The sequence below is a fragment of the Drosophila innubila genome (genome assembly GCF_004354385.1).
Source record: "Drosophila innubila isolate TH190305 chromosome 2L unlocalized genomic scaffold, UK_Dinn_1.0 4_B_2L, whole genome shotgun sequence".
NCBI lineage: Eukaryota > Metazoa > Arthropoda > Insecta > Diptera > Drosophilidae > Drosophila > Drosophila innubila.
Genome location: NW_022995372.1, coordinates 20,738,980 through 20,764,089, shown reverse-complemented (window position 1 = coordinate 20,764,089; position 25,110 = coordinate 20,738,980). Strand labels below are relative to the sequence as shown.

Here is a 25,110-nt window from a genome sequence, read left to right as displayed (position 1 = left end):
TTAACACGAGTTGCCAAACCGTTGCTTATGGCAAAGCGGAAGCAACAGCAGTGTCGTTGACCGATATTGTGCAAGATCACCGCAGTTCACAATCGGCTAACGTCAGCATCACGTCTGGCATCAGACCACAGTTCGATGCCCGCAACTTCAGTGGAATATGAGCGTCACCGTGGAACGCCGATTCTGCACTTTTAGGGCATAAAGAAGTTGAATATAATTCATTCTGTTCTCTAGAGTTAGTTGAATTTTGCAAAAATGAATATTTGTCGGATCGCGAATCAAAGACAAAGTTATTTTTATTCATTAAACGGTTCGGTCAACTTTAACTGGCCCAACGGCAAAAAAAAAAACTTGCTACCCGTTAAGCGAATCGCAAAACTGAAAGTTAAATAAAAAAAAAATAAAAAAAAAAAAACAGCAAACGGCCCAACGCCCTGTGATTTAAAAAAAAAAAAAAATTAATTAAATATTAAAAGCAAAGCAGCAGCGCGTCCAACGGCCTCTGTGAAAGAACTTATTATCAGTGATATACGAAGCAGCAGCGCTAAACAGCTCTGCAACGAACTAAATCATTGTGAAATAAAAAAACACAGCGCTAAACGGCTCTGACTAAAACTGCAAACGTCAACACCGACGGCAGACCAAATAAACAAAATATTAAAAAAAAAAACTGCAAAGCGTCACCGACGGCAGAACTTAACAAAAAACAAATTAAATTCGTAAAACTGCAAAGCGTCAACACCGACAGATTTCAACAATAGCAACAACACCCAAACGAAGCAGAAAGGAAGCTAAGCGTTAACACCGACGGCGGCGACAACAAGGATCAGCATAAAACAGCAGGACTCAACCCAGGAGCAAGGAAGAAGAAGGCGTTAGATTAACTTCTAAATCTAAGACAAGCATGTGAGTGGAGTTCTTTGTATAAAAATTTTTTAATTAAAATTGATAAAATAAACAAATTAAAAATTATTTAAAAAAATATATTATTCCAAATTTTGAAGAGTCTTTATGAGTGATAGGAATTAGACGAGTTAAGTGAAAATTCAGGAAATTAAAAGGTTCAGATTTTCAAGAACAGTGCCAAAACCAAAAAATGGCAATAACCCCAGATCAACTGAAAATATTATTGAGGGCGCAGTTTCCAGTATTGGTCCTGCAGGAAAAACTTTTGAGACCAAACTTCAAGAAATTAAGGAGCATTTTAGCAAAGTTAATATCAACATTCTTGAAATAGTGACGTATGAAGACGCCACTATTAAATTATCAGTCATCTGCCACGAAAATTGATGTAGTGAAGTCTCTTCCAGACTTCGAGGGCAAAACATGAGACATACGTCCATGGAGGAAAGGGCTCACATTGCTTATAGAGTATCTGAGAACTACGTGGGCAGCTCTAAACACTATCAGGCCCTAGCTATCATAAGAAATAAGATTAAGGGACCAGCGGACACGATTCTCTCTCTTTGATACACCTTTGAACTTTAAAGCAATAATTGACCGACTGGATTTTACGTACGCAGACATGACCCATTTACTTAATTGAACAGGAAATGTCAACACTTCGTCAGGGAAATCTCCCTGCTGCAATATTATGATGAGGTGGAGAAGAAATTAACTCTCCTCACCAACAAAACAATTATGACCTACGATACCACTGTGGCGTATGTCATTAAATGAGAAGTACAGAGCAGATGCTCTTCGCGTTTTTATATCAGGCGTTAGAAAGTTAAGCGATGTTCTATTCTCCGCAAGACCAGCCGACCTCCCTTCTGCACTAGCGTTGGCACAAGAGGTTGAATCCAACCACGAAAGGTACATTTTGCTAGTAACTTCGAGAAGTATGGAGGAAAGAGCCTGAAATTTGAGCAAAAACAGCCAAGTAGAGACAGAACTGTGACGTCGGACAGAAATGTTCAACAGGAAAAACCCTTATTTTTCAAAGAGACAAGGACCCCCAGACAGGACCAAGTTCAGCCCATGGACGTGGATAATTCATCCTGTTTCAGGCAACCCACTCAGTACCAACAGGGTCAGCCTCAAAGGCAAACCTCCAAATCCAAACAACACTTGCAGCAAGAACAAAATAATCAGACTAATTTTACAACAGCTTGGACAGACAAACAAACGACCAAACAGTGGAACCGCCAGGTTCACAGGTCCAAAACAGCAAAGAATTAACCATTTAGCCCAGAGGAAGACTTACTAACCAAGAAGACACGTACCAGACTGAAGCAGAGTTAGAAGCAGAGGACATAGACGACGAATCGACAGACTATGACCAGCTAAATTTTATAACTCCCTGCTTCCGTTCATAGAAAGAACAATAGCAGGGAGAAAAATAAAACTTTGATCGATACAGGGCCTCAAAAAACTATTAAACCGTTAAAAGAACTTAAGAATGTGGTCCCAGCCAATCAGATCTTCCAAGTAAAATCAATTCATGGCCATAACGCCATAGACAAAAGTGCGTAATGCACCTCTTCGAACCCCACGACATTTTCATCTTACCAAACTTAATGACATTCGACGGAATTATTGACTTGACTTATTACGACAGACTGACGTTCACTTGGATTTTAAAATAAAAAACTTACAACCAGCAACAGTTCCGAGGAAATTCAATTCTTTAAATGTTCAAACGTAAATTTTACAAAAGTCGAAGACATCAGTACCCCAACCAATAACAGATAAGTTTCAGGCTATGCGGAGACCGAATGGGTGTCTTTGCAGACCCAGATGAGGCACTCCCTTACAACACAAACATTATCGGCACAATTGGACTGAAAACGAAGACCCCGTCTATTCAAAATTATACCTACCCAATGGGTGTTTCGGACTTTGTTAATTCAGAAACTCAGGCCTTGTTAAAAGATGGCATAATCAGACCATCTCGATCACCTTATAAAACCCCTGTCTGGGTAGTTGACAAAAAAGGGACTGACGAGCAGGAAACAGGAAAAAACGCTTGGTAATAGACTTTCGAAAACTCAATCAGAAAACAATAGACGATAAATACCCTATTCCTAACGTGGTATCCATTCTGTCGAACCTTGTAAATCGAAATACTTTACGACGTTAGATCTCAAGTCAGGCTTCACCAGATTCTTCTTGAGAAAGATAGAGAAAAACAGCTTTCTCGGTTGGAAATGGGAAGTATGAATTTTAGACTTCCTTTGACTGAAAAAAACCCAGCATTTTTTCAGAGAGCCATTGACGACGTGCTTAGAGATCAAATTGGGAAATCATGCTACGTTTACGTTGATGACGTAATCATCTTTTCAGAAAGCATGGATGACCATGTAAAGCACATCGCATTGGTCTTGGACAAATTGTATGAAGCTAACATGAGAGTTTCACGAAAAGTCCAACTTTTCAAAGAGAGTGTCGAATACTTAGGCTTTGTCGTATCACGAGGAGGTATTAAAACATGCCCGAACAAGGTGAAAGCATTCGTGACGAACAGCCCACAACATTGTTCAATGTCAGGTCGTTCCTCAATAAGTATTACTACAGATGCTTTATCAAAGACTTCGCATCTATAGCAAAACCGATAAGTGACATTTTAAAAGGTGAAAATGGCAAGATAAGCTACACAATCAAAGAAAATACCGATAGTCTTGATGAGAAAACAGTGTCAGGCTTTCGAGAAGCTTAAAGAGGTTCTTGCTTCTGAAAACGTTATACTTTTATCCGGATTATAAGAAAGCATTTGACCTTACAACAGATGCTTCGTCCTTGGATTGGGAGCTGTCTTATCTCAAGACGGAAAGCCAATTACCATGATTTCAAGGACTTTGAAGGATAGAGAGCTTAACTTTGCAACCAACGAAAGGGAGTTACTCTATAGTTTGGGCTCTGAAAATCTCAGAAACTACCTATACGGAGTAAAAAACTTGAACATTTTACGGATCATCAGCCTTTGACCTTTGCGGTCTCAGATCGCAACCCGAATGCAAAATCAAGCGTTGGAAAGCATTCATAGAAGAACAAAACGCAAATTTTTTACAAGCCAGCAAAGAAAACCACGTCGCTGATGCTGTCGCGGCATAACATTCATGCCCTAGAAGACGATGCGCAATCGGATATTGCCACAATACACAGCGAAATGTCGCTCACCTACACTATAGAAACATCTGACAAACCAGTCAATTGCTTTCGAAATCAAATAATTGAGGAAAGCCAGGTTGACTCAGATCGTACGGTTATTATGTTCGGGAAAAACCCGACACCTCAGGCTTCTCAAACAGAGAATCGCTTATCAAAAGAGTATGCGACGTTGTCAAAAAAGACGTGGTAAATGCAATCTTGTGTAATCTCCCAACACTGGCATTTGTGCAACACAAGTTTAGTAGAAACTTACCCGACAACGACATTTCGCCACACAAAACGCATGGTAACCGACGTCATAAATAAAAGTGAGCAAAAAGAAATAATCGTTACAGAGCATAATAGGGCCCATAGAGCCGCTCAGGAGAACATTAAGCAAATTCTCGAAGATTATTTTTCCCAAAATGACAAAACTGACTTATGAGGTTGTTGCAAACTGCAGAATCTGCCAGAAAGCTAAGTATGATCGGCATCCACAGAAACAGGTATTAGGAGAAACACCAATCCCGTCACATGTGGGCGAAATTTTACATATCGATATATTTTCGACAGACAAAAAACACTTTCTTACTTGCCTGATAAACTTTCAAAGTTCGCAGTTGTTCAACCCATTGCTTCCAGAACAATAATTGACATACAATCGGCAATACAGCTTTTAAATTTCTTTCGACGTACAAAGACCATATATTGCGATAACGAACCGGCAATAAAATCAGAAACAATCAGGACACTTCTAAGCAATCAGTATGATGTCCAAGTCGTAAACGCACCACCACTCCATAGTACTTCGAACGGTCAAGTGGAAAGATTCCACAGCACTCTCAGCGACATCGCACGATGTCTTACAGCCCAAAGAAAGATCACCAACACAATAGAAGCAATACTACAGGCCACTATAGAGTACAACAGAACCGTGCACTCGGTCACAGACAAACGGCCGATTGACATAATTCATTCATCCCTCCAGAGCTTGATGCAGAAATTAGAGATAAAGTCCTTAAAGCACAACAAATACAAATGGAAAGACTTAACGAAAAAAGACAAGACAGAAATTTCCAAGTAGGTGACACTGTGCTCATAAAAGCAAACAAACGGTTAGGAAATAAACTCACACCTTTGTACACCGAAGGAAGAGTTGACGCGGACTTGGGGACAACAGTCCTAATAAATGGGAGGGTGGTCCATAAAGACAATTTGAGATAATTTTAAAGTTCCTTTTTCCATTCACATTACAGGATTTGGGTTACACTACTTTTTCTAACAACGACGACAGCCAAACTGACAGACTACACTAACGCAAATTACATTCCAGTTATGGACGGAGACGTGACCATATGGAGTGAATTTCAACACCTAAAGCACACGACCAACTTAACAAAATACTCGGAGATAGCGGAGGAAACAGAAAAGCTGAAAAAACACTTTCCTCAGAGCCACATGAGACAATTACTGGACTCGGACATACGACACCTACGAACTCTTTTAGCTACAATAGAAATCCATCACCGTCACGCTAGAAGCATTAACCTGATAGGTAGCGCTTTAAAGGTAGTAGCCGGTACTCCGGATTTTGACGATTTCAGAGCTCAGGTTCACTGAGAAACAGCTTGTTGAATCAGAAAATAGGCAAATTTCCATAAATACAAAAACTCAACAACAGATAAACCAATTAACTGATAGCGTAAACATTTTGATAAAACTCACAAAAGACGCAAATCAACTCAGAACACTTATACGAGATATTACTTTCAAGAAATAGAATTGTAATAACAGAACTTGAAGCTCTCATGTTATCAGTCACCCTTTTCAAAATTGGAATAATAAACCCTGCGATTTTGGATTCAGACGACTTAAAAGATATAATCAATGAACACTCTACAAATATTACTATTACAGATTTAATGGAAGTTGCACAAATTAAAGTACTATTAAATAATCATTTTTTGCACTTTATTATAAAATACCCTAGACCTAGTTTAGAATGTAAAAAATTAACCATTTACCCTGTCCAACACAACGGCACTATTCTTAACTTCGGCAAAGACAACAACATAGCTGACTGCGGTAATAAGGTTGTACCGATTGGAAACTGCAGCGCCACGCTCACCACCACCTTCTGTAGAAAGTTGCCCTACCCAACATGCGCACAACAACTCCATTCGGGCGGCATCGCACATTGCACTACTCGCCCCAGCCATCTCGATTCGATGACAATCATCGATGAAGGCGTTATAATTATCAACGAGGGAACAGCCACTGTCGACGAGCAAACGGTATCCGGAACATTTCTCCTCACTTTTGACAAGGAAGTAAGAGTCAATGGCTCCGTTTTCAGGAACTTAAAAAACTTCGTAAGGAAATCTCCTGGACCATCTTCGTCAGCACTTCTCAATGTGACGGGCCACCTCGAAATACTGAGCCTGCCATACTTGCAGAAACTGAGTGCGGAAAACCTTCGGTATATCGTCCAGATGGAAGAGGGACTTTCAAAACGGCCTATTATATCCGGACTGGCCGCTACCCTTTAATCCTCTGCTACGCTGCACTCAAGCTGTGCAGAAAACATCGAAGGAGTCAACGCCAACATGATATCCAAGTCGTCATTGATGGCCTCAAGAAGACCGAGGACGTCCTTCACTTAAAGGAGGGAGGAGTTAACACGAGTTGCCAAACCGTTGCTTAAGTGGCAAAGCGGAAGCGCAACAGCAGTGTCGTTGACCGATATTGTGCAAGATCACCTGCAGTTCACAATTCGGCTAACGTCAGCAGCTCACGTTCGGCATCAGACCAACAGTTCGATGCCCGCAACTTCAGTGGAATATGAGCGTCACCGTGGGAACGCCGATTCTGCACTTTTAGGGCATAGGGCTAGTTGTAATTATAATTCATTCTGTTCTCTAGAGTTAGTTGAATTTTGGCAATAAATGAATACGGTTCGGATCGCGAATCAAAGACAAAGTTATTTTTATTCATTAAACGGTTCGGTCAACTCCTTAACTTGTATACATATATTATAAGAAGACACACAGAGATTGAGTGTGTGCAGGTGTTTACCGACAAATTGCTGCAGATAAGATACATTACATTATGGTTTATTTTGTCCACTGACTAAGCTGTTTGAAGGTGATTTACCCTCTTCAATTTTTGACTGTTTCTGTTAGGTTTATGTCGTGAATCATGGAAAGGTTAATCAGGTCTTTGATCTATTTTGCAAGCATATTGCCAGCGGAAATATTGTACATACATATGTACAATGTATTTACCCTGTTGTTGCCCTTTGAAAACAAATAATATTCAGGTATTCCCGTAAAAACGGCTTTTATCTTATCACAAAACCCATTTGGCGATAGTGCTAAAACTGTCATTGAGCGATTAGAAACGATTCTGAATCGTTTGTTCATTTTTATTATTATTATTCATTTTGCATTTCCCACCGTTCAAATTCATAAATGGCTTTAAGAATTACACCGTGCTTATTACAAATAACGACATAGACAGGTGTCTCGCTCTTGACCAAATCGAACACCTGTTCCGTATCATCACCCATTTCCAATCTTCGCACAGTTACACGTGCCACTGCCTCACAAAACAATTGAACTCCAATCGCATTTTATCAGTTTAGTCATTTCCTGAATGCCAAAACGAGTCAAGATTATAGCCAAAATGGCCGACCTGGATTTGTTTTAAATTTTGTACAGACCTCTAGATTCCTAGAACCTAATGATGATGACGATGATTACATGCATATTGATGTATGTATGATTGATGAGCTGGGTTGGGTCTAGTCCAGACTGATAACATGACACTACATGACATTAATCTAAACGATTGGAAAATTGCATAGATGATAGTCAACAATGTTGTGAAAAGACACTCTACTACAAAGTCGATTTTAAATGTAAATGAGTTACACTTTGACATACAATTGGCAACAATAAAAAATATAATACTAGTGTAAAAAAAGTTAAACGAAACTTCATTGTCTATTGGGTTGTCAAATGAATTCAAAATTTAATTTCAGAATTTAAAATAGGCCAAAATTGAGCTTTCTTCAAAATGTTATCATTTTAATAATTAAAAAAATAACGAAAGGATTTTCCACAATATTGAATAAGTATTCACATGTAGAAATTTACATATTTTTTTTTTAAAACTTCGACTTGTAAATCGTATAATACTTAAGTATTATTTTTTTTCATATTCAAACTTATTTTAAGAGTATACAGGTACAGTCTCATTGTAAAATGCACACTTTGTACGTATCTTATCATTTATTTCAATAATCACTTATCACCTTATCAAGTACATCATGTAGTACCTATTTTAATAATTTAATAACCTATACTTAAATAGCCTTGTTAACAAACACTGATCATTGATCATGAATACGATTAAATCAATGTTGTAAACGCCAATTATTGATAATTTTACACATTATTTTATAAAGACGTGTTATTAAAAACATTAATTCAGCTAGGCTGAATTTATGTTGAATTTAGTTATTATATTCAAATGTTTATTCGTACTGTAAATTAACAAATTATATAATAAAACTTTTTTTTTTTTAAATGACAATTAAAAGGTAAAAAAATCTCAATGAACGTTTAAAGTAAAATTAATAATTAGTTATAACATGGTTTTAAATTTGTTATTTTGCAATTTAATAATTATGATTAGAAAATATAATAATTTTAATTTAAAAATAAACTAACCAGATTTTTAAGGATTATATTAAATGCTATCTTTTAGAATATTGACTTATTGATTAATAATTTTAATAAATGTTTAATTATTTTGTAATTGCAGGAAATGGCACTGAGTCCACATCGCCAGCCTATGCGGACTGGAAAGTGTCGCCCCTACCGCTCAACTTTGATGTCTATCTGTTTAACTGGACGAATCCGGAGGATCTCTACGAAGGGTCACCTAGGAGGCCGCACTTCCAGCAATTGGGACCATATCGGTTTAGGGAGCTACCCGACAAAGTTGACATCGAGTGGCACAATCAGAACGCTTCCATATCCTTTCGCAAAAGGCCTTCTTTACTTTGATGCAGCCGGCAGCAATGGTACCCTCAACGATATGGTAACCTCGGTCAACACTGTGGCCCATGAGTTAAAACATTCAATTACAACTATATTTAAGACTTGACCTAATGAAACGTGTCTTCCAACAGTCTGGAGCTCGACGTTTTTCGGAACTTCCTTCAATTATTAAGGCGCTTGCCGCCACAACGTTGAGTGGCACGCAGGAAGTCTACGAGACGAGAACCGCCGAGGAATGGTTGTTTAAGGGCTATATCAGTTCTTTGGTCACAGTGGGCAAGTTTTTACGTCCCAAGGATGTACCCTACGATCGGGTTGGCTATCAGTATCCACGCAATGGCACCACGGACTTTGATGGAGATATTAACATGTTCACCGGTGCGGATGACATTAGTAAAATGGGTCAAATCCATACGTGGAATAATTTGACACACACCGGCGCCTTTGAGGGTGTTTGTGGCAATGTCATGGGCTCTATGGGTGAATTCTTTCCTCCCAATTTGAACACAAACCAAACTGTCTACATGTATATGCCCAAGATGTGCCGTGCCGTGCCGCTGGACTATACCGAAACAGTCACAGTGCATGGGGTTACCGCATATAAATTCAGTGGCACAAGACGTGCTGTGGACAATGGCACCATGTATCCGGAGACTAGTTGCTTCTGCGTGGATGGCCAATGCAAACCGTCGGGTGTTATCAATATTGCACGCTGTGCTTACAATGCCTCTATACACATGTCATATCCACACTTTTATCTGGCCGATCCCAGTTATCTAGAGGCAATTGATGGACTGCAGCCGGACAAAGAGAAGCATGAATTTTACATGGCACTGGAACCAAACGCTGGCGTGCCCATGGATGTGGGCGGTGGTTTCCAGGCCAATTATCTGATGGAGCCGATAAGTGGAGTTGGGTAAGTTGATTGAATATACATTGCCTGATCCGATGCTGACTTTTCTCTTAACAATTCGCAGTCTCTATGCGCGCGTGCCACGCGTCATGATGCCCTTGATGTGGGCCGAGGAGCGTGTCCGTGTTAGTGAAGAAATTGCCACGCAAATTGGACTGGTGCCGTTAATTGTATTGATTGGACAGATCTTTACTGGCATACTGCTTTGCCGGCGGTCTCATCTGCACCTGCTGGTATCCCACGCGCAAACTGACGCGTCTCTGCCACAGCGACGATCCAAAGGTCAAGGCTTCCGTGCTGCGTCCACTCACCACGTTTGGTGTCAGCGCCAGTGCCACAGGTGCGACACAAATCCGACCCCATGACAGCCACAACGAGCGTGTGGGCGTCCGTCTCTTGGATTATAGACGCAGCTCGGGACTAACCGATAGCGGCTGTAATTCGGCCAGTGAGAGCCTCATCGGAAGCATCAGCTCAACAGATGTGATAATTAGTTAATATACATATACCGTTGCATCTTGCATTTTCAATCGATCTATCTGCGTATATATAAACACACATTGCCTTAGGGGAGCCACTAAAGGTTCCGAACATCGCCGCGCCTCGCCATTTACGATTCACCAAATGGTACAGAACTGCTGTTGCCTTTTAGACCATAGCACTAACTATTAGTTACACACACTTGTACACACACCACATACATATCCATATCACGTTTATATGGTTTCCTCAAATTACTGCGCACTTGGTCGCGGGAATAGCGAGAGAGATTAATAAGATTATTTATTTATTAGTGCCAAAAACAATGAAAATGAAAGTAAGGAAAATCAAAAGTCATTAACTATTTTAGTAGGTAAATTTAGCTCTGTATATAAGTGATTATTATCATAGCTTCCCCATTGTTAAAAATTTAAACTGCGCACGTCCAAAGTATTTTTTATATTTATATTATATAAATTTAAAGCATAACAACTATTTTTATAAGACGATTTTTAGTTTTCCTTTTGTTTTTTTTTTTTTTAAACAAAACGACGCCAACTCGCGTCTGAATTGAAATGAAGTGATAAAACTCAAACGTGTATCTGATAAGAATACGCGGAATAATATATAAAACATCAATTCCTTAAAAGTTAAAAAAATAAAACCAAATTGAAAAGAAAACAAACTGCTTAAACACTTTTTAGCCAGCTGGAGATGGCCCAGAAACAAAGGCTAACAAAGCTAAAGCCAACGAGGGCATTGAAGGTGCCTGCACCGTTTCCCGGGTTGCCCAAATCCAGCTGGGAGGAGAGCTCTTCCGGCACATCCAAATAGACACGATCATGCCAAAGCCAAAGATCAGTTTACGCAATCGTTCCACATCCACATAATCGTTGGCCGAGGACCAGATGGTTAAGGTGCTCTCATTAGTTCCATTCACGGCTGCCACCAGATTATGCAACTGTTGTGCACTATTGGCCGCAATTCCTGCACGTACGGGGAAAGTGATTGCCTGTCCGGTGGAGGTCACGTTATTGTCGTTGATAGCCTGCAGCATTGCGTCGCATTGCGATTGTGAATACTCTCCTACGCGGAAATCTGCACCCCAATTGGTGGTCCAGCCAATGGAGAGAACCGCCTGCTTATAGCGCATACAGCCGGCAAAGAAACGCGCCGGATCCACAGGCACTGATTTATTCTGGTCCACGGGACCGGCAATAATGTCCGCATTTATCCAGACGGGATATGTCATCTTAGGATGGGCAATGATCAGTTGAAGAAGAAATTAAAACTCAATTCCCACTCACCTTTGGTATAGTCTCATCTAGTATATTCAGCGAGCCTTCGAATACCTCAATGGACTTGAAGTCCAACTTGACGCCCTTCTCCGCACCCTCGTTGACTTCGTTGTGCGCCTTGATTTGATATAGAAAATCCTCCAGCGTCAAATCGGAGACATTTGCAGGCGGATGTGCCATAACCGGCAGATTGTGACCCTCGCCATTCAATTGGCCCAGTACAATGTCCGCCTCAATCATGTCAATGTCACCTTTGGAGCGTTAGGATAAGTTCAAGTACAAGTGCAGAAATATACAGTCAGTCAAGAAACTTTTTTGACAGGTTAAGAAAATAATAATAATAATAATTTAAACTTATCAATTACTTGTGGTTTGTTCAAGTTTATAAATAAAATTAAGTAAGAAATATATCCAATGAGTTTACATTTTATTTTAAATTAAAAAACCATTTTATTTTTGAATACCCTGTGCCCATTAAAAATTTGGCAAAAAAAAGTATGTATGTGTCTGGTAATTATCTATAATGTCGGTCTAATCTCAAAAAAAAATAAGAAAACCCCAAATAGGGGGTGATTTATGATGAATTTTTCCAGTAAAAATTAGACTTGGTAACAACAATAAAATAGGTTATTTTGTATGAAAATTTCAAAGATTTTTTAAAAATAAACTAACCCGAATCTAATTTTATTAATAAAATAAACAAATGCGCGTTTATGTGAATTAGTTTCATTGTAAAAACATTTACTTGACACACTGTATATGCGCACTTTTTTTTGTGAAAACAATTACTTCGCCCACTGTCTATGTTTAATTCTTACCGCTCAGCGCCTCCGCCAGCAGCTGCTGACTGTTGACGGCATGTGCCCAGCTGATGGACGTCAGATTGGCCGCCTTGGCGATGAGTTTGCCCTTGTCGAAACGCCCCATCTCTAGAATTGCATGGTCCTGCAGCACAATGTCAACAAAGGGAGTATTCGATGACGTTTCCAAGTCGGAATAGAAGACGGTTTCGTTTAGCAGCTCCATTGATTTTAACCGCAACGAATGCTATTTAAATCAATTTCAATATTATTAATACAAGGCAGAGAAAACTGGAACTGCACAAGACAAGCGAATGGGAGTGAGAGGGAGTCTTACCTTTTGGGCAAATGGCGAATGGAAATCAACACTCTCCGAGAGACAAGTCACATGAATGAAGAGCCAAAAGCAATTGTTCACCGTTTACCCACAAATAGAGTACATTTACCGTTTGAATACATTGGTATTTGCGTGAGTGAGAACATGTACATATGTGTGCGCGCGTACACACTGTGACGGCTTATGAATATGAATTTCAATTAAGTCGTTGCTTTCAGTAGCAATTTTACAGCTAAAATTAAAATAAAACTGCGATGCATATAAATAAAGATGCAATGCACTTTATGATAGCTACGGAAAATGACAGCTGCAGAGCGCAGACGCAATAGAGTGCAAGTGATGCGAATATTCATTTAGATAAGTAAAAAACATTACCAAGCATGCAAATCGGAATTACAAGTGATTGTGACCCATGGCCTCCACGGGTTGAAGACGGGCTTTTAATTACCATGTTCTCGCTGCAGCTAGCGAAGCGACACAATTGAAATGCCCTTATTAATCAGTAAAGAAATATAAATAATCGTGATAAGACAATCAAGCGATTAAGATTCAAGTATTTTCTTTGCCTTATCGATGACTTTTGTTGTTTTATATAGCTATTAATTATTAAATGCTCAATTACTTACGAGACCAAGTTAGAAATTATTTCATCAATGCATTAGCTAGCAATAAAATTATTAAGTATTGTTCTCAAATACTGATTTCAAACTTGGGAAGTTAACCGCGAGTTGAAGCTCTTATTTGCGATAACAAATTGTATACTGGTTCAAAATTGTCATCGACATTGATCTCTATGTATCGAAAACTATCGATAGTGATAGTTAAAAAAGTTGGCTATATATTTTGTTTTAGCTTAGGTGGAAAATTTGAAAATGCAATGACTTTTGACTTAAATTAATAATTTGATGAGTATTTAAAATTTAGAAATTCGTAGCAAAAAAAAAAAACAAAACTGAAAATGGGTACAAAATTAAGAATATCCATTTTACGAATTGTACTTATCTTTTTAAGTACAAAAAATCAAACCAGATTGGAAAATTTTGCAGGGTGGCAGCCTTTGCGCCGTGTGGCAATCTTCCACACCAGTGCTGGCAAGTTTTTAGGGGGCACAATAGTTGTTTCTGTCTGGAGAGCATCTAAATTTTTTTATTTTGGGCAGTTTTGTACAGTCTTACTTAAAATATTAATGGCAAAACTTAGGAGAATATATTTTTAAAATAGCTAGATTTAAATAATCTAGCAAACTAACTCTGAAAATAGCCATTTCTAGCTCTAAAATAGCTAAGTTGGCAACAGTGCTTGTATTACGTACGTGTTTCGCCTTGGCTTTCAATTTCACTTAGACTGTTCAATCGCGCACAATCAGCGACTGGTAGCGCCTTGATAAGAGCCGGCACAATTGTGAGACATACTCATTGGCCAAGTACATCGAAAGTGATAAATTTGCAATTATGGTTGATCTAATTCAGAAAGGTGCTCTATTCCTGATGAGCCAGAAGTGCTACGATAACTACTTCTTGGATCACAATTTCCTCGATGGTGAGTTGTTGGGCTAACAACTGATTGGAATAGTTAATAAATTGTACATATCTTTGTTTGTTGTTATCTTCCAGTGCCGTGCTTCAAGGCGCTGCTGAGCAAAGGTCTCGGCATTGGCATTATTGCCGGTTCGGTGCTGGTCAAAGTGCCGCAGTTGCTAAAAATTCTTAATAACAAGTCCGGCGATGGCATCAATTTGTTTGGCGTAATGCTCGACCTTTTGGCCATAACATTCCATATGTCGTACAATTTTATGAACGGTTATCCCTTCAGCTCCTGGGGCGACAACACATTTCTGGCCCTTCAAACAGTTGCCATTGCTGCCCTGGTGCTCTTCTTTGGCGGACGTAAGCCTCATGCTTTCTTCTTTCTGCTCGCCTATGCGGGTCTGCTGTACGTGCTCAACTCGGGCCTGACGCCCATGAAGGCCCTGCTTACCATACAGAGCTGCAACATTCCCATTCTCTTGGTTGGCAAACCTCTCAAGCACTGACCAACTATAGAGCCGGTTCTACGGGTCAGTTGTCGGCGGCGACAGTGATCATGATATTTGCCGGATCGCTGGCACGCATCTTTACCTCCATTCAGGAGACGGGCGATCAGATGATCATCATTACATTCTGCGCCTCCACATTTGCCAATGGTGTGATTGTCGCCCAGCTGCTTTATTACTGGAACAAGCCAGTGCCAGGAGCAGGTGCCAAAAAGGATGCTGTCAAGGCCAAGAAACCCAAGAGCAAGAAGGATGACTAAGGGATTGTGTATTAGCTTTTAAGACAACGTTTTCTCGACATTATAGAACAAATATCAAGACACTTATTAAATGTATGCCTAGTAAATTGAAAACCAAGTTTATACAGGGAGTATTTATCCAGATTTAGCAATCATCGCTCTCAAAGTACTTTTGCAGCAGATTCAAAGCCCTGTAGCGATGCGAGATTTGATTCTTCTCGGACTTGGGCAGCTCCGCATAGGTTAACTCAAAGCCGTTGGGCTGAAATACTGGATCCCTGTAAGGAGAAAGGTTACTCAACAATATTCCTCTTAATTTAACGCTTCACCATCACCATCCAAAGTCGCGTGGTCCACGTGGCTCCACGATGATGCCCTCGGTAATGCCCTGAAAGATTTTCGGCTCCGATGTGCAGTCCTCACAGTAGGCAAATGTACAAACGGCTCTCGCTGATTTATCTTCCCAGCCAGCTAGCAGACGATGCAATCCCTCTGGCTGCAGTTTGTCTAGAAACCATTTGATATACGGACCGGGAAGTCCCTCCAGCGCATTAAAGCACAGACTGGTGTCCTCGATGAGCACAGGTCCATCCACTTGCCTGGCTGCTTCCTTGCACTTTATTATCGCAATCTCTTTAATCTCCCCCTGCAGCTCGGGTAAATCCACCTTCTTTGAGATAACCGTGCGGGGGAAGTTTGGCCCCAATATGGCAATCAGCTCCTCAGCTTCTTGGCATTGCCCGTAACAAAGGTAATTGATTTCGACATGCTGTCACTATTGTTGTCACCAATTTAAATAAATTTTGTAGTCGGTTCTGTTGTCAACAAATCAACAGAAGCTTCACATAAAATGCCGGCGATCGATTGTGAAATCAGCTGTTTGCCCGCTCAACAAAACAGGGTGGTTATACAATTCAATTTTAAATCTGTGGCGAGCAATTGAACCGCGTCGTATAAACGTTGTAAACGTAGATTCAGTTATTTAGGGAATTCACAAATGATATAAATTCATTTTCATACTGCAGATACAGATATTTATTTTATATTTAATTTACGTTTTTCTTATTAATTTTGGTAAAATCAAATTAAATAAGTCGACAGTTCTACAACTGTATAACTGAAAATATTAAGATTAAAGTTATTGTATTCACTTTGTTTATTTGTTAAATAATATATATGTGGTAATACAGCATAAAAATTATAAATTTTTTAAAATTATTTATTTATACAGGTGTTAATTTTCATTTTTTTTTATCTTCAGTCAAGTATTAAGTATTTGTAATCTAATTGAATTCCAGTATAAAAAAAAATATTTATTATGTACACAGATTATTTAATACAATCTCAGGTTAACAAATGAACAACATTTCTATTAGATATAATACAACAATTATTTAGAGGTAGCTTAAAGGTCTAGACTCTAAAATCTAGGGCAAAGATGTTGGCAGCCAAATTCACCGTGCCCATCCAAGGTCCAAGCTCTAGAGGAATGCACCCCAACCAACGTACATGGCGGCGAGATTATCCACTTTGGTCGCCTCGTTGATTAGAAAGTTCACCTGTCCCTCTGTGGATAATGGAATGCTGTTAGCTTGCTGTCGCTTCACCTATGAAATAGTGATTGATTTTAGTAAAAGAATTTATCTATAGGGAGGGACTTCCCGCCATATACTCACATGACCCTGAAGACGCTCTGCAATGCGCTTCACATCGTTGGTAACCTTGGGATCGGTGAGTTCGGCGCCCGATTTATTCTTATTTGCTGACGTGGCAGTCAGACGACTCTGAACACCCAAATCGTAGACAAATGGACGCAGCATGGACATTAGTGTCTTGGTCTCCTGCTTGAGCAGACGCAGCGTAATCTCACAGCACTTGCGAAAGCTGCCCTCTACTCCCAGCGGTCCCATGGCCGTGATCATGTTGTGGGTGAGGCGAAAGGGCACCACCTCGGGATAGGCAAAGGCCTCGCCCTGATTGAATAGACAATTGAAATCCACATGAACCGCATCCCCATTGCGTTCATCGATGAGTATATTCTCGCCATGACGATCGCCCAGTCCAAGAATATATCCCACCATAGACATGACAGCGACGGTGCGGATGTACGAGTTCCTTGCCTCATACCAGCTGTGGGGCGTGGTAAATCTCTGGAGCAGCCACTCCTGGAACACGGGCGGATGGGCGGGCATCATTTTCTTGAGGAAGACTTCACGTTTACGCTCCGCTGAGTCTGTTTGAGGCACCACCAACTGTTGCAGGTATCTTCCACTCATCACCTGGCCACGTTGACTATACAGAGCGATGCATATACTCCTATACGAATTGAGATTGGGCAACCATTCGAGCAGTCCACACTCCTCATTGAAGGGCAACACCGCGTAGGTGCGTATGTGAAGGCGACGCTGTCGAGCACGTGCATCCTGATGCAGATACCGCTTCATTAGGCCATTGAATTCCATGAGACGCGCATCCTTGCGCAAATCATCCTTGGGCTTAACCATCACATCATAATCCTGCCCATCGCTGCAGCGTATGGTTAACTTTTTGGGCCTCGCTGCCGAGCGAAGGATCAATACCTTCTCCTGGAAGCCACTAATAAAAATCTGTTGATATGGAAACAAATTGCTGGGCGTGGAATTGCTCTTATCCTCGCCGGAACTTAAGCTAAATGCCGGCTGCATATACTTCTCAAAGGGCAGCAGGATATTCGAGAAGTTCGGCTGGTTACAGATCAGCGACAATCGATTACCCAGATCACTTAGCTTGTAAGTGCGATCCAGAGACACCTCCTTGTTGGTAACGCCAATCAATCGCTCCGTCAGGCTATTAAAATCACTCAAGAGTCGCTCAAACGTGGGATTCTGTAATCTTCCATCGGTTAGGATCAGTTTACAGCGTTTAATGCGATTCACGGCCGCCGACTTGAAATGCGGCAACAACATCCAAAGTGATTGCTGTGGATAATCGGTAATCAGCTTGATGATCACCGTGCGGAGCACAGCGAATACCTCCAACGAGGGATGACAGAGTCGGGAGAGCATTTGCGAGTACGCCGTATAGAACATGGCCGTGGGCAAAGCCGTGCAGCAATTGTTCAATAAATCATTCAGCTTCCGCACCAGCTCCGAGTTGGTCGTCATCATTGTTGCCGCCGTGTCCAGCCAGAGCGAGATGAGACGGGGCATGGATTGATAGACATGATCGCTGCCATAGCGCAAGGACTTGGCATAATTTACCATAATCTGTAGTAGAAGATCCTCCTCCTCCCGCGACTGAGTTGTGGTGACGGTAGCGTTGACAGCGACCGCGCGTGCCTCACGCATCTTCTCCAGAAACTGGGCCAACTGCACATAGCAACGCTCTGAATGACGCTGCACAGCGATTGCCTCCTGGAAGTACTTGAGGATGGCATCCGCACAGAGATTCATCGAATCTGCATTGTATGTGGCCTGCAAATACTTTCCCTCAAAATACAGTTGACGTTGCTCCGTCGCCAGCTGTTTTGTATTCCCATCGCACTGCACTTTAATGGCAGTCAATTGCTCCTCTAGGTAGTTCATGGCCAGCACTTGATCCCCTTTCTGCCATAGCAGCTTGGCACGCTCCACAAAGAGGCCACTTGGCTTGTACTCCGATGCCTTCATCAGATACAGATGCGCCCGCTGCAATTGTCCCGCATTGCGATTGATCTGGGCGCTGTGCAGCCAGAGCTGCGCCAGCTGCGTCTCCACTTGGGCTTGGAGCGACGGACGATCGCCCAGGCGACGCTTCAGCTCGGCGAGCAAATTGCGACGGAAACTGTAGATGGGCTCGAGGACACGCAATTGTGGTTGCACCACCTGAAGACGCGATTGCCAATCTGAGAAATAATCTCGCATCAGCTGCGATTCATGTTTCTCATCCGGCTGCTGCAGTTCGAGCTGCTCCATCAGCTGTTGGCTGCACTGCAGCTCGTGGAGCATGTGCAGCTTCAGCACATCATCATAGGCATGGGCATAGGAATGTTGCTGCATGGCGGAGCAGCTCCTCAGCTGCTCCAGCACCGAACCACGCATGTTATCCAGCAGTGAATCAAATTCCAACTTGGTAGTGGCAGGTTGTCGGAGTGCCAGACACGCCTGGGCACATTGGGCATGCCAGTTGGGTTTGCAGCGATGCTTCTGCTGCTGCTCCTGCTGCAGTTGCTCCAGTTCGTCATAGCTGCCGAGGCGCCAGAGCAACTCCGCTTTGCACTCGCTGAAATGCTGATCCGTATATTGATCCGACAGACGTTGCGACAATCCGTCGGCAATGAGGAGCGCCGTCTTGGGCGTATCCATTCTTAGATAGGCATCAATCATGGCACGTATATGCTCCGGCTGCAGTTGCTCCGTGCTGGTCAAGAGCTGTTCATAGCACGTTATCATATCCTGCTGCCGTTCCACCAAACGATTCACCAGAATCTCTTGCGTCACACTCATATCATAGCTGCGCGTCTGCACAGCTCCCTCTACCGAATCCGCATCCATTAATCTGCCATAGAGCTCGACGAGAAACGTAAACTGTTCCAGCAAACGGGACGCCTTGTCACCCTCCTCGATGTACGCCTCCAGATATCTCAAAGCACGCTCGTATTCCCCACAATTGTAGCTGGCTCTTGCCACCCTCAACTTGTCCATGCGCTGCAGGAAGTCATGGATGGCCGCATAACTGGCATCCACAGCCTGTGGCGGCTTTCCGCCTGTGCTCATCCCGTGGAGACGCTGCCACTCGCGTAGCCAACGCTGCAGGAAGTCCAAAAGTTCCGCACACAGTTTGCCAGCGAGACGAGACTGATCCTCCGCTGTGGTTGCCGTCTCCGGCACATCATTTGCTGACTTGGTAGAGGCACCATACTTCCTGGACTCGAACAGCTTGTAGCCCACCTCGGTGAGCAGCGGTTCACCTGGTGTGAGCGCTGTCTTTGCCGGACGCTGTGAGAGCTCATCGTTGGCCTGGAGCACCGCCTGGAACTCTTGCTCAATGTGCTCCCTTTGCTCGGAATTGCACTCGAGCAGAGCATGCAGTAAAATATATGGATAAAATGTGCTCAGCATATTGGAATCCCGTCGGATGCAGGGCTTATAGGAGCTCAAAAGATGCCTTGTCTCCGTGGATTGTACGTAATCCACGAGTCGGGCTGCCCAGAGATATGCCCACATCTCATAGGAATTCTGCGTGTAATGGCTGCCAAAAAGTGGCTGCTGCTTCAACGTGCTCGGACGCTGGGAGCAAATATAGCAGGAGTTGAGAAATGGTTCCATTATCTCACGCATCCTCAACGGCAGAGATTGCCACAGTTGCAGCTTCTTTTGCTCCTTGGGTGCAATGCCACAGACCGCAAGGGTTTCCTGTATGGCCAAAGAGAAGCTATCGACGTGCTTGGTCTTCTGCTGGAACTGATAGCCACTACAGAGTGCGGTCAGAGCAAGCACCGTAAAGTCATCCGTCAGGACACTTAGTGGCATCTGTTGGGGACCCGCAAAGTTGTAATTCGAAGGCAAATAACTCGCATCGATCGCTCCAAGCTGGCCAAGACACTTGGCCGACGCCAATTGCAGGGAACGATCGTCGTGCTGACATCCAGACATCAGCACATTCACAATCTGCTCCATCAGCGGCTCCATGGGCAACTCATGCAAGAGCATTTGATTCATTTGATGCCGTCGACGGCCAAAGAGTTCGGCCAGGTGCTCCAATCCATAGACCCGCACCTGCAGACATTCATTTGTGATCTGTTTATGCAGGAAACGCAGCTGATCCAGTAGAGATGCCTCCTCCTCGCCAGCTGGAGGACCAGCCAGGCACAGCTGAGACGTGTGGCGCTTGATGCACTCACGGATCGGGGAAGATACATTCTCCAGACGCTCCAGAAAGTAAAGATCTTAAAAAAGATATCAGCAATTAATTTTTTTCTCATCATTTTCCAGCTCGGAAGACAACTTTGAACTGTCATAACTTGGCCAAATTTTAGGCGATCAAATTAATGGCCAAATAATGATAAAATATTGACATTCCGCATGAATTCATTTCAATTCTATTCTACTCAATTCAAAGTTGTGAAAGTTTTGCTTGACAACGTACCTTGTATGTAATTTCCCAGCATGGAAGCATTGCGAAGAATGACGAATTCGTAAAGTTCATTGACATGGTCCACGCTGTAAGCCAGCAGTGGCTGGAGAGTGGCCACAATGCGACCCAGTGAAGGACCCAATTCCTGAATATTAACGACATGAAGAAAGATGTGCCAGATCTTCAGGCAAATACGCTGCAAATTCGGCTCCTTTAGCGTGTGCACAAAACTAAGCATGGCAATGATCTTGAAACGGAATTGTGTAACATGTTGTGCTCCCACAAAGCGAAGTATTTGTCCCAGACTATACAGAGTTTCCTCCTTGAGGGGCTTCTCAAACGATGGCTCCGACAGACAGCTCTCAAAGTACGTGATGACACCGAGGATGCGTTCAGCAATAAATGTGGAGAACTGTAAATTGGCTGCTTGACTGGATAATTCCTCGGCTCCAATACTTAGCTGAAGCAAACTTTGAAAGGAGCGCATGACAAAGGTGGGATTGCGATTGAAAAAGATGAGCAGCTCGGCAACAGTTTGCTAAAAGAATTGTAATTAACATTTGACAGAGATTACATTTCTGTTACTAGCATTAACATTGCTTTAAAATTAAAAAAAGTGCTGTTACTCACATTAACAGTACTCTGTACACTCACCTTAACATCGGCATTCATGAGCTGCTGTAAAGTGGATTTGGTGCAGCTTACGACGAGCTCAATGCAGCAATTCGCCAGCTCCGGCTGCTCGGTGAGATAGACGTGGGTGTAAAGACGCAGAAAGGAGATGGAAAAGAGTGAAGCAATCGGTTTATGCAGCTGCTTGGCAATTAACACAAAGACGCCCTTGCAACGCGGCTCTCGAATGCAATAAGGCAACACCAAGGTGGTCAGCAGGCGATGATACTTGCAGGTGAACTCCTGCACGCAAGAGAAGCCCAACATCCTGGAAAGCTATAAAGAAGAAGAACGATTAATCAATAGTGTTTCCCCAACTTAATTGATCACCTACCGCTCGAAGAGAACGCGTAAAACGCACTCCTTCATTTAAATAGGCATGAAGCGCCAGTTGGACAACCAGACTCAGTGCATCTCGTTTGTACCAGTTCCAGAGTGTGAGCGTCTGCAGTCCATGGCGAGCACACATTTGACAAGCGGCAAGCACCGCCTCCTGGGCAACCAGAGAACGTGTGTGCACCAGGAAATAGAAGCTCATCTTGAACCAATGAAAGAGCCAGAGCTCATCGATCTCGGCATGAGCGGAGCAGACAATCAAGCGCAACAGTTGACGCTGATCAGCCTCGCTCTGTGCCTGCAACGGTTTGGAGAGCATCCTCACTATACACTCCAGCACATGGGATGCTAATTGATGCATAAAATCAGAGGATTGTGATGCGAGAAAAGGCACAAGTCTCTCGAAGCTACGCTCGTTGAGTGACTGCAGATTGGGGGACTCCTTGAGGAGTCGCAGGCAGTGTGACGCGTCCGGTTGAAGCAAATCCAAGTGATGTGTTAGGAAGCCACATTCCGGTTTAAACAACATTGCATCAAAGAGTTCTGGGCAGCTGGAGAGGCTTATGCTGGGCTTGCTGGCCTTGCAACAGCCCAGATACAGGCCGGGCAGTGTGGCAGGCAATGGCTCGCATTTGGGACAATGCAACACGATGTGATCCTTAATCCTGAAGACATGCGCCGATCCCGACTGCTGTGTGCAAAGCAACAGCCGCAAAACGGCAGCCAAAGTGTGTCCATCTGCTCTGGGTTTAAGTCTGCTTAAAGATTCTTGCAACTGTGCGGGTTTGATGTAACCTGCCACATACAACTGAGGCAAGTACTCGCAGAAGAGTTGAGTCAACTCCAAGTTATCCGAATTGAGCAGCGTCAAGTGTTGTTGACTGAAGTAATTCTGGAGTTGGGTGTGGGCGCTAGAAGGCGTCTCCAGTCGGAGCATGGCCAAGGCAGTTATTGCCCGGACGGGATCACGTTGTGTCTGTTGCAGCAGTGTCTGTCCCAACAGCTGCTGCTGTGTGTGCGGTCTCAGCTGCAGGCGTATGCAGTTCAATTGCAACAACAACGCGCAGATTTCCGTGATTTCCATGCACTGAGGTTGCTCCAACAGCTGCAAACTCAACTGATTCCAATTGCTGCTGGCATCGTTGCTTAGCGGCAGCTCATAGTGCTGTGGCAGCTGCAACAATAGCTCCGCAGTGAGAGCCTCATCGCTGGCCGAGATTAGCTGCTGTTGTTTATCCAGCAGCAACTGTTGCTCCATCTGCTTAAGGGCACGCAGCAGCAGCAGCAACAAGTGCAGCTTTCCACCATTGAGATTGCTGAGCAATTGAATGAGAATGCCAGTACAGCTGGTCAGGATGGCAGCTCTTATATTCTCCTGCTTGACAGCGACTTGGGCAAGCAGCGGGAGCAATTGTCGAGGCTGTCGCTGCCACTGGCAAATCAGCAGCTGGGTTATGTGTGGCGGCAACTCGCAGGTGCTTCTCGATTGCCCCAATTTATACGCCACATAGTTACACAGTGTTTGCATCAAATTATTGCGCCAATCATTGTCGGTTAGACGCAGCAGCTCCTGCAACAATTGACAGCAGAGCTCAAGACTCTCCGGATCAGGCAATTGATGTGTCTGCAACACCAACAGCAAGTTCTCTGTATGCCTAGCCAGCTGCTCCAATTGCAGATGCGTCATGCATTTGGCCTGCAAAAAGCGACTGGACAAGGACCACAACATGACCGCGGCACGCAACGTAACTGAAGCATAATGTGGCACATCTGGGTTGGTTAGCCAGCTGTCCAGGGACTGGTCTTGGAGCACAGCATGGCAATAGCCCAGACTTGCCAGCTTCGTGTCCATGTTGCACTCCTTGAGCGTCAGCAGCGCCTGTTGCAAGCTGCCGGCAAACAGTGCGGTGTGTGTGGCACGTCCAATGTGATGTCCATGTTGCAGCACCAACAGCAAATACTTGGCAAACGCATCCGTGTGCTCCAGTTGCAGCTGGATGACCTCAAACGTGCAGTGTTCATCGAATTCCTGCAGCACACTGACATCGCACTGGAATATACGCAAATACAAGACTCGTACTTCCTTTAAGTTCTTGCTGGGACTGGTGTAATCGAAGGCGGTCATGTGATCATTAAGCTGCTGCAGTGCATCCACGTAGGACTCCACAAGGCGCTCATACAGCTTGGGATGATTGCACCAACAGGATGTCAGCAGTTTCTGTTGCAGCTCCACATTCTTTAGACACTGCCTGAAGGCTAATGATTAGTACATATTTTTGAATACATCTTTGATCAACTCACCCTTCATCCGCACACTCACTCAGGCACACGGTGAGTTTATTTAATAGCCACAGCAAAAATATGTCCTGGAATTTATATTTCAACTCCTCCACGGAGGAGCAACTGCTGATGAGGCTCGGATCCTGGCAGAGTATATCATCGACCACATGGTACACAGCCGATAGATTTGCTTTATTGCGATTCACCAAATTGTACAACAGTTTCCACATATCCTTGCGCTTGCCCGACATTTTGCACAAATCTCTTTAATTTTAAAAATAACAAAAGACAAGCCGGCAGCATTTGATTGCAATCGATCAGCGTTGCCAGACAGCCAACAACCAACTGTTGCTTTGTTCTCACAAACTGGTATGCTGTTCACGCTGTCTTCAAAAATATCTGTATATTTAGTTTTGTTAAATGAGTTTATTTATTATTAAATGCAGTTTATTAAATATTAATATTATTTTGGTCT

The 25,110-nt window shown here is 42.9% G+C and overlaps 5 protein-coding genes across 5 annotated transcripts; 2 read left to right on the top strand and 3 right to left on the bottom strand.

Annotated features, from left to right (window-relative positions):
- Positions 1–9,177: 9,177 nt before the first annotated feature.
- On the top strand, positions 9,178–10,866 carry LOC117779890 (protein peste-like). The gene is given in 4 exon segments (XM_034616234.1): positions 9,178–9,222; positions 9,287–10,071; positions 10,133–10,274; positions 10,276–10,866. Coding segments are annotated over 4 exon segments (1,248 nt in total). The 5' UTR covers positions 9,178–9,192; the 3' UTR covers positions 10,567–10,866.
- A 19-nt stretch (positions 10,867–10,885) lies between these two features.
- LOC117779891 (protein FAM151B-like) lies at positions 10,886–13,109 on the bottom strand. Its single transcript, XM_034616235.1, is given in 5 exon segments — positions 10,886–11,392; positions 11,395–11,800; positions 11,856–12,097; positions 12,665–12,893; positions 12,984–13,109. Coding segments are annotated over 4 exon segments (1,011 nt in total). The 5' UTR covers positions 12,873–12,893; positions 12,984–13,109; the 3' UTR covers positions 10,886–11,237.
- Positions 13,110–14,329: 1,220 nt separating this feature from the next.
- Positions 14,330–15,357, top strand: LOC117781496 (mannose-P-dolichol utilization defect 1 protein homolog). Its single transcript, XM_034618267.1, is given in 3 exon segments — positions 14,330–14,522; positions 14,597–14,998; positions 15,001–15,357. Coding segments are annotated over 3 exon segments (765 nt in total). The 5' UTR covers positions 14,330–14,434; the 3' UTR covers positions 15,276–15,357.
- LOC117781497 (inosine triphosphate pyrophosphatase-like) lies at positions 15,280–16,080 on the bottom strand. Its single transcript, XM_034618268.1, is given in 3 exon segments — positions 15,280–15,532; positions 15,590–15,980; positions 15,983–16,080. Coding segments are annotated over 3 exon segments (564 nt in total). The 5' UTR covers positions 16,023–16,080; the 3' UTR covers positions 15,280–15,399.
- Positions 16,081–16,566: 486 nt separating this feature from the next.
- LOC117781903 (serine/threonine-protein kinase ATR) lies at positions 16,567–24,886 on the bottom strand. Its single transcript, XM_034618788.1, has 6 exons — positions 24,657–24,886; positions 22,354–24,604; positions 22,002–22,295; positions 21,360–21,885; positions 16,931–21,159; positions 16,567–16,861 (listed from the first exon to the last, which is right to left on the bottom strand). Exons 1-6 carry the CDS (start codon positions 24,884–24,886, stop codon positions 16,736–16,738), a joined length of 7,656 nt encoding a protein of 2,551 aa, XP_034474679.1. The 3' UTR covers positions 16,567–16,735.
- Positions 24,887–25,110: the final 224 nt, after the last annotated feature.